The 12,261-nt window shown below is 37.9% G+C and overlaps 1 protein-coding gene across 1 annotated transcript in view; it reads left to right on the top strand.

Annotated features, from left to right (window-relative positions):
* Positions 1 to 12,261, top strand: part of RYR2 (ryanodine receptor 2) — a 445,326-nt gene that overhangs the window by 128,141 nt on the left and 304,924 nt on the right. The window contains exon 3 of the mRNA XM_075147916.1: positions 4,088 to 4,192. Coding sequence (XP_075004017.1) covers positions 4,088 to 4,192 — 105 coding nt within the window. The remainder of the gene's footprint in view (positions 1 to 4,087; positions 4,193 to 12,261) is intronic.

The raw sequence follows: 12,261 nt of genomic DNA on the forward strand, positions 1-12,261 counted from the left end.
GACAATAAGAAAAATCTTGTAAACGAGAACTAGCAGAGAAAATCGGTAATGTTTTAAGCTCTGAGGAATACTGGAGTTGGTACTTTTTACTTTTTAAGTCACCAGGTATATTTTATGTTAAAAACCATTAAAATAGAATTGATTTTGCAAATGTGTCAAAAATAAATTGAAAAGAAATTTATTTGAATACTGCCATTGTTCAACAGAATTTTCCACTAATCTTTTGGATCAAAGATAAGTGATACAGATTCCCTGGACTATCCAAAGACCTCATTACATATTCTGTCACAAAACAAGACAAAAACCCCCTTTTGGAATATGAACTATTTTTCTATGCCTTCATTTAGAAAGTTACTGCAGCAAAGATGAATACAATAAAAATTGGTGGAAATGAAGATTGAGGGTTACCAACATGGTTATTTATGTCTCTTGAGACATCTGCTTTCGAGCACTGATCATTTTTGGGGGGTATAAATTGTGTTCTGCTCTCAAATTAAGGATTTATTATTACCATTAAACTGTTGAAAATTTCCAGCTAGTTACAGGTTGTTTTGGTATTTATTAAAAGTGCAATGGTGGGTGGTTGTTCAACATGTAGCAAAATATTTTCTTCAAAATTCTTTATTATTTAATAGTGTATTCATAGTCTAGCAAAGCAATCACTAAAATACCTGCCTACACCTTTGACCTGTCCTCAAAAAAACCTGGTATTGCAAACTGATTGCTACAGATTCTCATTGCACCCCTAGAATATGCAGTCACTTTCCAGACTGGGCACTAAAAACTACTACGTAATTTGTATGAAGATATCTTTCGATAGGGAATGTTAGGCTGCCATAGAACACAGAATACCTTTATTTTTCATATTCCTTCCTCTGTCTGTATGTGAGGTAATATGAGAGATAAGGTAGATAATCAAGGACTGGCAAAGACTCTGTGTTTTTCCTTCCTCATTTTTATTTTATGCTTTGAAGAGATGGAAAATGCACTGTGAATAAATTTTTAGTATATTTAAATGAGGGTTTAAAAATTAGCTGGAATTATTAATTTTTGGAGGGGGCTATTCAGAATAGGAACCTTCAATCTGTGTCTGTATGCCAGCCTGAAGCCTCATCTTCTAAATCCAGAGCTTTAAAATCATCAGCATTAAAATGGACTGTATAGGGGTGAGCAGAGCTGTAACTGTCTGAGCTAAACATGTTGGCAGTTCTGCATCTGTCCTGTGTATGTCCATGCTGGGATTCTTGTACATGGTATGCAGCCATGCTTGTTGGATCTTCAGTAGAGCAGATTTGGGTGAGAAGCTGCCAGAGAGGAGGAGTCCGATTCACGCGCTCAGCACAAGTAGATGCACCTCCCTTCAGCTCTTGGGGGAAACCCATTGCTCTCCGAGGGCCAGAGAGTGTCTAGGCATTCATGCAACAGAGATGAGGTGGGATAATGTGCTCTCCCTTCTGTCTCAAGAAAAAGAAACTGGTTATAGAATCATAGAATCATTAAGGTTGGAAAAGACCTCTAAGATCATCGTGTCCAACCGTCAACCCAACACCACCATGCCCACTAACCATGTCCCTAAGGGCCTCATCTACACGTCTTTTAAATACTTCCAGGGATGGTGACTCCACCACTTCCCTGGGCAGCCTGTTACTTCCCTGGGCAGCCTGTTCTAACATTTCGCTAGACTGTGAGAAGAGGGTAGCTCTTTCACTTAATTAAAGCAAGATGATCTCATACAGTTCTCCTTTATTACTCTCTGGCTGCTCAAAGTGTGTCTTACTCATCTGCTATGAGAATAGCTGAAAAATGTTCATTGGGACTTCATTCCTCAGTTCTAATGGGGAGGGAAGAAAATGCTCATGGCTGTCTTGAACGTACAGGAGAATGGAATTGATGAAGGAGGAGTGTCCTACTTATGTTGGCTTGATCACTGTGTGAAATGATGCAGGATTTTCCATACTTTAAAGTATAGGATAGGTGTAGTAATAAAAAATTTTGATAAAGTCACAAAGCTGTACGTGTGAGACATATTCTGCCAGCAAAAATCTTGCTTTCAATAACAGTAATAACAGTAAGAACATTGTTATGGAGACTTTGTTTGCTTATGTATGTTTGCTTATAACCAAACAGATACAGAAAATGTAGCCTTGGCTCATTTCTGAGCACAGGGTAAGGAGCATCTTTTTCTGTTTTGTTCAGACTCTTGTTCGTCTGTCAGTCTTCACTGGGGAGAACTGAGGGTGAGCTGGACTGTCAGGCAATTCGTTTCTGTGAGGTCTTCTAGAATGGAAAATTGTACTTGTGTTTACTGAGCAGAAACAACACCTTGCAACCCGCGATCTTTGAGTGCTCTTTCCTGCTTTGTAAAGTAAGGGCTTATGATAGTACTTACATTACAAGGAGTTTTGAAGAGAATCTAATTAGTTGTCTGTTGGCCTAATACTAGCATGAAAAGGACCTGTAGTGTCTGAGTAACTCCAAAAGAAAACTGGTAACGAGAACACTGACAAGTAAGTAGAGGCCTGATTCTAGAAGAATTGGCTTAAAAATATTTCGTGCCCAAGCATCATTGCGTAAGTCAGTTAAAATCCCATGCAAAAGAGGATGCTATTTAATGCTTTTTGATCTGGCTAAAACTTTAATTTAAAATACCATTTTACATTAATTTTATTGAAATATAAATAGTGGAAGGTAATGAAAGATCTATTAGTTAATAAACAGACTTGAATTACTGTAGTTAGGAGTGATGAACAGCAATTTAATAAGCTATTAAGAGTGTGAGGTATTTTGAGAAAAGTAACTTTTGAAAAAGAGGGAATGAAATGGTTTTGCAACTGCCTTTTACAATTTAATGTTTGAGGCCTTGGAAGAGGCCTCTTGAAACTGTACGCAGTTTGAATAAATGTGCAGTTTTACAGCTTTAGCAGTAAAAGCATCCATGCTGTAAAAAACCAATTTCCAATAGTCAGTAAAAGTATTCCTAAACTAAAATGGGCAACTAACATGAAAAGAAAAAGAAAAGAACATGAAAGAATTTCTGGAGGCAAGAAAAGGTGTGTAGGAGTTGCACGTTCTTCTATTAACAGAAGAAAAGATCCCCACATAAAATCTAATTTTACTTTGCTATTTTGTAACTTAGACATTGCTATTACAAACCTGTTTCAATTTTACTATGAATTTTTATGATAGTCTGGAAAATTAGCTTTTCAATAGCTCAATGATTTTTTTTTTCCAATCATGACAAGTTAAATATTTATTTTTATAAGACACTCTAGTTTTATCCCACTTAGAATAGAATATGGTGAAGCATACTGCCCTGCAAGGCTGAGAAGCTGCTGGCTTGGCCTTGACACTCGGTTTCTAATGTTTCTGCTACAGAAAATTCATCTTGACCTGGAGACCATCATAAGGATGAGATCTGGCTACTACCAGTAGCCTAAAGACTGAATTTTGTTTTCCCCCACAATCTGAGCATAATGTCTAAGACACATGCTCTACATGCTAATGTCCAAGCAGAGATTTCACCACTTTGCTTGGCAGCCTTTGACAGTGTTTTCTACTCCCAGGTTGAATTTTTCTCCCTAATATCTAATTGTAATTTTCTTTGGTACAACTTGTATTGCTGCTCCTGTTCCTTTCAAGGAGCACCTCCGAGAAGAGTCTGCCTCCATTTTCCCTGTAATCACCACTAGATTTGTAAAGAGAACCATAAGATCCCCCTCTCCTCTCTCTCCTCCATCCAGGCTGATCGAGCTCAGCTCCCCCAGCCACACAGGGTGAGTACACCAGCCCTGACGATCACGGCGATCCTCTGCTGAACTTGATGCAGTTTATTGGTTTGGTTCTGTTGTTGAGAGTGGGACCCAGTACCCCAGGTGTCAGCTTGCAAATGCTGAGCAGAGGGGAAGAACCGCTTCCCTTCGCTTGCTGGCTAAGCCTTAACTGTTGCAGTCCAGTATGTGGCTGGCTTTCGTAGCCTCGAGGATATAGTAGACCTTTCAGATCAGAAAGTGAGGGAAAATAGAAGCATTGGAAAGTGCTATTCAGCAAATCTGTCACTAATGTGATCTCATGTTTTACTTTCACCTAGAATGTTCCACCTGATTTGTCCATCTGCACCTTTGTGCTGGAGCAGTCTCTGTCAGTACGGGCCCTCCAGGAAATGCTGGCTAACACAGAAGAAAAGGCAGAAGGGGTAAGTTACTAAATACTAACTTTTTTCGTCTTGCAAAATACAACGATTTTTTTCCCACTGTACCACTGATTTAATGACTGGCACAAGCTTATAGCGTCATGAATTCCTTATGTTTAACTTTCCTCCTTTGCTACAGGAATGGTCTGATTTTTTAGAAATTCTAAACACTTGCAGCTTTCACTGAAGCTTGCCAGAGTTGTAAATTCCCAATAATTTCAATGTGCTGCGGATCAGCATAGAGCTACAAGAACGTTTTAATTTGAGATCTCATAACGTGACATATAAAGCTTGATCACTTCTTCAGAACAGTTAAGCTTTCTGAGGATTTCTGACTGTATCAAGTGAGACTGTCAAGTAGTCTTAAAATGACTTGGATGTGTGCTGTTTTTATCTGGAAGTAATGAAATTGTTCTTTGTGGCCTGAGCTGAAATGTCCTGTAACTCACCTTTAGAGTTGGAAATAGAATGTTATTGAGTCTCGGTGGACAAGAAATATGGAAACTAACATATTTTTGAAGTCTGGAAGATGATGGATGTAGGAATAATATTAATTGTTTGACTAGCAAATAGGTATTTACAAATAAATCATAGTAGTGTAATTAATGTTCTCTGCTGTGTAATTAATTTGATTTGTTATGATGTAGTTGAGTGTTCCATATACACCCTCTAGGGTTAATTTGAATGCCATGTTCCAGCTGAAATCCTATAAACTGTAAGTGAGGAAGAGTGACTGTAGGCTCAAGACTTTTACAGGTAAAAGCGAAGTAGGGGTTAACCATAAGTCTGTTACTCAAGAAAGCTGGCAGGAAAGAAGCGTGCCTCTGGTATTTCTGGGAATGCCTTGAGAAAGCAAACTTTAAACTAACATGGAGTAGTCAGTCCCATAAAATGCCAGGAACTGAGACTGAAAATGGTATTTGGGAAATGAAGTCCAGGAGCAGTCCCATGGATGATCCAAAGTGTGTGCCGTCGGTGAGAATTTGTTCCAAGGACTAACTCCAACAGCAAGAAAATGAAAAGCCCATGAGAGAAGAGGTGGTACCAGAGTAAGCAGATCCGTGCTTCTAAACAGGGAGCCCTCTTCCCTTAGTTTGTAAATACTGAAACCAAAAGCAAGCAAATCCACAGGGGAAAAAAAAAAATTCAAAAGAACAGGCACATACAGGCATAATGTCAAAAATCACAGTCCAAACCCAAGGATATGCAGTGGGAACCGTGTACGGCCATACGTGTGAAGTACAGCAACAGTATTCTTGCTGTCTATTCCCACCAGATGCGGGCAGGAGCAGAAACTAAAGTGTAGGGGAGTGTGTATTAAAGTAAAGTAATGCTATAGGGCAGAATAAAGTGAACGGAAAAAAACATTCAATTTTCGAATATGAAGTATTGAAACCTTTTTAAAAATCATGACATTAATTGGCAGATTTTCTGTTGGACTGTCTTTAGTAGAGTCTTGGGGGCAACTGTTAAGCAAATATTTACTCTTAAAACAGAGATCACATCCAGAGAACATGGGATAAAGAACCAAGTTCTCTGCACAATGGTTAGAAAATGTGAGCTCGGGGATTCTGCTGGGAAGAGGGCAGGCTAAAGAGAGCTTTGTAGAGGTCTCAGGCAGAACATTTGCACTAGTTCTGGACCATTTTCTGCACTAGATGTGAGCAGAAAAAGAAAAAGACTTTTGTAGGGCACAGTGACTGATGGGACCTACACACTCCAAGCTGGAAGAACCATGTTTGATGGTAATCTGTTATTTCCTGGAAACAATTATTGATGTTTTCTGTGCATAACCGTGAAGGTCAGAGTTCTGGGCATTCATATCCATGCCTAAGGAAAAGTGATGGCAGTTGTACTGATGTACAGTGTTCTGTACTCATGGGTCTTCTGAGTCGTGCACAAGGAAGATAAAGCAAAATCTCTGAGTGTGGTCATTATGTGGTTGTTACTTGTTCACAGAGTAGTTTACTGTGCTTTCAACACCTATTAAATCCCAACACTCGAAGAAGATACGGAGCTACAGCCATACCAACCCAGATAGCTGGTGTTCACTGAAAAATGAATATATTTCTACTGCAGATTTTGCCTGGCTTCTGTGCAAATGCATTAGGAATCTGCCTGTGTGTCTCTTGTGTACTGATATATTGATATTAGAAGAGAATAATCTTGAAAATAACTTGTAGATGAAGAAGGTCATATTGTTGTCAGTGTCATTGTTTTTCTTTCTAGTAAGTCTCTGGAAGCCAGGAATAATGATAATATTAAAATGACTGAACATGTACTTGCTGATAAATTAACAGAACTGACATTTGGTATCTGTATGTAGCTTCTATGAAAAATATATAAAGTTTTCCTTTGCTTTCCTTTGATAGGTATTTATGGTAGGCAGCTTCATATTTGTTTGAAGTAGCTGTTAGGACATGTGAGTTTTGCATTTAATGGCTGATGTGGTTACTGTAAGTTTTATGAGAAGAGGTAATTTTGTGCATACATCTGAAGCACTATTATCTTCCTGGAGCAGCATCAATTTTTTATTTAGAGTAACAGTGTTTTCTTTCATTTAGGTGAAGAAAGTATAGCAATTTCTTGAGATTGTTTCTATAAACTGGATTCAATATGACCTCACTTTTCTAATGGAAAGAATCCTGCAAAGGGAGGTCTTTTCAGTCTTCAGTTACTTTTCATTACATTAGAAATCATTAAGGCTGATGTGTTTAAAAGTGGTCTCCTTGTGCTTTTTTGCTTTTTGTGGTGTGTAATCTCTTGAATGCTATGTTTATAAAATCGGTATTCTTATTGTACAACAGGTAAGTCAGCAGTAATGAAATGGTTGAGTAATGTGAACAAAATCTCATGCTGACTTGAGTCAGAACAATAAACAGCTTTCCTTGTGCTTAAGAAAGAATAACTATGTGCACTAACTGGATTTAATTTTAATTCTCAATTAGTAGGTATTAAATGTGCAAGATCACCTCTGCAATAAATACCTATCTTTTTAGTGCAAGAATCCCAAAATGAGAATTTCTGTACTTAAGGAGATTAGTGATCCATCTATCTCAGTATACCTACTTTCCTCTCCTGAATCAGCTAAATGCTAGTATCAAAGGCAAGAGTGGAAAATGAGTGAAATTTCATAAGAAAGAATGTGTGTAATGCTCTTCTTCTAGCCCTAGGCACTGAGTAGTTACTTTGTGCTCTGAGGTTTTATCATTTCCCTTACTCTGGCAGTTTATTAAAACATTGAAATTCGATCGTATGCATTTGGTTTAAAAAATAGAACTACAACCTGTTTTGTTTGCTCAGGCAGCATTATTTACACTCTTCATTTTAAACAAGTAAATTTTTGTGCTATATGCATGTACAACAACAATACAATTGTTAGTTCACCCACAGAAAAGAACCAGAAAAAGAGAAAGAAAAAGGGAAGAATCCTGTGGAAAGAGAATAGTGAATAATCATATAAATGAAGGCTATCATTACATGTGTGCCCAGAGTCTGGGCTCTGGTTTCTCAGGCAAGCAGAATTATAGCTGCTCTGTCCTAGATGGGCCTACAGCCTAGGTATTATTTTGTAATTATTTTGACTTGGTTTTTGAGTGTAACTTTTTATTATTAGAAAAGCAGGTGAAATATGACAATGGAAATCCTTAGGTTTTTGTAAAGCATTTAAGACTAGAAAAAGCCTTCACTTCATCTGTACTTGGCCTGGTCGTTAAATTTTTCCAGTGAGCCCTCTTTGGAGCCCAGTGCCTTGTTTTTCACTAAAGCTTATCAGACTGAATGATCCTGAGAAAGCAAATCCATAGCGTTCCGGAATAATTTAGGAACGGTCACCACAAGATGTTGTAACTGTGTTTTGCTTCTGATTCTTTTTGCCCTGATTCTTTGTTTTTGGGGTTTTTCTTTTGTTTGTTGTTGTTGTTTTGTTGTGTGCGGTGTTTTTTTTTTTTTTCTTTTAAATCAAATCTTCCTTTACTAGATTCAAGAGCTCTAATATTTAGTACTTTCTCCTCATGAAAGGGCTGAAATGCCATAACCAAATCAATTCCTGGAAATTTTCCCAAATTTTTTTAGGAAATGAAGCCTGGCCATCTATCCATTAGTACTCTTGCATTCAGTAACTTCTGAGATTTCTGGATAATATACACAATATTAGAAACAGGTGTAGATAGTTATGTTCTTCCAGATGTGATGGATATTGGGTAGGAGAAAGGGACCTAATTTTTCCCTATAAGAGGAAAGGAAGGCAAAGTTGGCTGTTTTACATTACCATCAACTGCTCTTGTGCTGCTGTACCTTCTGCACTGCTGTCTTTTGCTCACAAGACGTGCCAGAGGTACGTGGGAAGGAAGTTGCCAGGTTTCAGGTGTGAGGAAGGGATTTACAATTTTGTGGCTTCTTTCCGTTTCAAGTTTTAAACATCTTTTTCATAAACGTTAGACAACAGACCTGTACGTGCTATTACCAGTCTCACCTTTCGTGACAAGGAAAATTATTTCCCTATGTCCTACTCGGACTGTCCTGCCTGTATATCCAGGGATTGCCTTAATTCTTATTTTCAGTGTGTCATGTCTTGCCGATACTGATGATTCATAAAAGATCTTACAATGACTGGTACCTTTAGATGCAGCATGCAGATTTCAGCCATGATATGTAGCAGGCAAAGTAGGTGATGACACTAGTTATTACCAGTTTCTTGGCCAAAATCAGGGCCAGCATGCATACCCTTGAGCAAGCTTACCTACTTTAAGTCCCTATTGATGACATACAGGTGAATTTTCCAGATTCTACAAAATTCTCCACCAAGTTGCTTTTCCATTGTGTGACAGTTCTAGAGCAGCCAAAAGAAAAGGTATCCAGACATATTTGACGTGGAAAAACATCAGGTATTTTCTTAGCCTCAATTGCCTCAGCAGATGATTTAGACTTTTGTCTGAAAGTTTTCTGAAATCATCCTCAAGCAAACACGCGTAAAAAATAGCTATTAAAAGGAAAGTTTGCCAAGAGGGTATGCAAATTAAAATGAAGTGTAAAGTAACCTTCATAAAGGCTATTGCTACTAACTTTTATTTGAAATATATTTCAAAGGTTTTTTTTTTCATATGCTTCAATATAAATGATTTTTTTCTAAAGGGAAAGTTTGAGGATTCAAAACACTGCTACTATCTGTATTTATATAACAAGTGGCTAGTTTGAACTTTCATTCATACAGACTATATATATATATACACACGATACATATAAATACACGTGGTACGTGACTTGCTTTCACCTGCCAGTACGGTGTGCGTCTTTGTGTGGATGAGAGATGTTATATCCCATGCAGAGGATTGTTGTTAAACTGCACCTTTTCATTGGAGTGATTGAGAACTCTTGGTAAACTGTCCTTCACAGCAGCTTTGATTATTTCTGTCAGCAGTGGTAAAGCATTCTTTTCACTCTGGTCTACCAGAAGACGAGTGAGTGCCAAGCCATCCCAATTTTATTGTTGTACCATCCATCCATGGCAAAATCTCATTTCATCGGGAGGGTGTAGAGTAAGAGGCGCCTATTCTGGTGAGAGCTTCTGGAGCTCCTGTTAGCTGACCTGTGCTTTGTTCTGCCAACAGGAGGTGTGTGCATGGGCTTTTTTTGTTCAGGTATATATATAGAAGAGTATGAGACTGCTATGGGGTTTGGTTTTGTTTTTGCAATTTTATCAGCAAAGTGGGTGGAAAGTTCAATTCCTCTACTAATGGCTAGGCTTCATGCTACATGAATTGCTTGCTACTAAAATCAGCTGCTCTTGGAGTGTAATGTGCTTCTGTTGGAATTGTGTTTTCATGACTCTTGCAGGACAGATGCACCCAACTCACTTATCCTGTATGGAACCAGATGGATTTCTCTCAGTTGCTTTTGCATCCTTTCACATCAAGTATCAGCTTTTTGATTGCTTACTAGAAAAACTGTACTGCTGAAATAAGTAAGGATTTCTTTGCGTGTCATCTGTAGCAAGAAAGTGAATGTATATGTAGTTACAATTTCTATATTTTGAATGACGCCATATACTATGTACTAGAATACGTCAGGGTAGTGTAGGGCTCTCTAGCATTTATATTGAGATGATTTTAAGCGCTTATTCAGGAAATCTCACTGTATTTGTTCTTTACTTTCTGACTGAAAAACTCTGAGTAAACTTGACGTCGTCTTTGCTATTTGTCTTCCTAGACTTCATTACATAGAAAAATAATTGGTTCCCATTTGCCTTAATATGCTTGAAATTTGTTTACTTTTATGTAAAATGAAATGTAGGGTTAAATCCTTTGTTAGTTGATCTTAGTTGCCATATTGTCTACTGAACACTTCTACGTGCGGTTTTCTGCATTTTTTTCCCAGTATTTGCACAGCAGCTGTGCTTTTCTACTACTGTATGCCATGGAGATTTTCTGTGCTTGGAACCTCTGTCCTGTCTTCCTGGTTGGTAATGAAGATGTGAAACTCTGTCAATGCCACTATCATCCTGAGGGATGGTCTTACGTTGAATTAATATTTGTGAGATTAGCATTACGGTAGTGAACATCATAAAATTGATGGCATTTAATCATTAGGTCTTTAGAAGACGTTTTTTAATATTCAGTACGATGGTTGCACACTGAGCTGAGATGAAATAAAATAAAGTGACCGCACACTCCTCTACATGTTGAATGAGGCAGAGTTGATGTTGAAAAGGTAATGGACACGTAGAATGCTGTGTCATAAGACAGTGACAGGAATGGACGGAAATTAAGGTTGCATAAGTGACTTTTGTCACTTGCTGTCTTTTTACTATTTGCCTTAATTTTGTTAACCTTTTTTGGTAAAAATTAGCATAAATCTTTTGAAAATGCAACAACTTGATACTTTAGCTTAGTAAAAAGTGTTTTGAAATATAAATTGTTCATGATTATACATAATTCTTGTCTGTTACAGCTCTCCTATTACTGACTGTAAAAAGTGCAACTTTACACTAATCTTGCAGCTGAGGCAAGGCCTGGATAGTGTGATACTCAAACATTGTATTTTCCTCTTCTTTTGCAATGCACACAGCTGTAATCTGAATTATTTGTAAGGCCCAAGACCTTACATTAAATAAACTATAACTTTCATTTTTGCCAAGTTATACAGTTACATTGAGAATGGAAATAATAATTATGCAATATTTTTAAACAGATCGTTTATAACACTATGTAAACATTTCATAATATATACGAAAATTCTCCAAATCTACATTTGTGTTATAATGGCTTCTTGTAGGGATAGCTTTCTGCAATATTCGGCCAGGTGGATGCAAAATTTCAAAAATAGGGGGATCCTTTTTCTCATCTTAGTGGCTTATAATAGCAAGTTTAAAGAATATTTAGATGGCTGGTGCAAAATGCTATCAGTATAGGAAATGCATTGCTATACAGGCTGGGAGTGTGGAAAATGTTAATGGTGTCTGCAGTACTGCGTAACAAGAAAGTAGTCTGCCATCAGCCAGCTCCGTAGGACCTCAAAGCAGCTGCAGCTGGAGGATTACATAGGGGATTCTTCCTCTTGAAATGCGTTCAGTGTACTGATCCTCCAGGAGGTACTGTACCCATACCTTCTGTGGTAATTACAAAAAAACCCCACCCTGATCTTCAAATTCAGTCAAGATTTTCTTAATGCAATTTTGTTTCTAACTCTCCTTATCTTGCAGGGTTCAACACCTTGGGGTGCTTTTGATGCTAATGATGTATATGCATCATTGACTTCCCTATCATTCAAGTTCGATGTGATGTGAATAGTCCTCCCCAAAGGGGTTAACATTTGAATGGCAGCAACATGAGTAGCATTTAAGAGAAAAGAAGAGATAGAGCTAGGATTGTGGGACTGAGTAGTACTGAACAGATTGGATTTCTGTCCTGAACAGGGAAGGAATTGAGTTTGGGGAGGAGCAGGGTTCATCTCTGTATTGCTTGTGTGGTGTGTCAGAGGTGATGATAAACATGCATGCTTTCCTGACGGTTGTCACTGAACATTGTTGCTGAACAGGTCTGGGTAGGTACCATAAGCATGAGGGTACATCTGCA

The sequence above is a fragment of the Calonectris borealis genome, chromosome 3, assembly GCF_964195595.1.
Source record: "Calonectris borealis chromosome 3, bCalBor7.hap1.2, whole genome shotgun sequence".
NCBI lineage: Eukaryota > Metazoa > Chordata > Aves > Procellariiformes > Procellariidae > Calonectris > Calonectris borealis.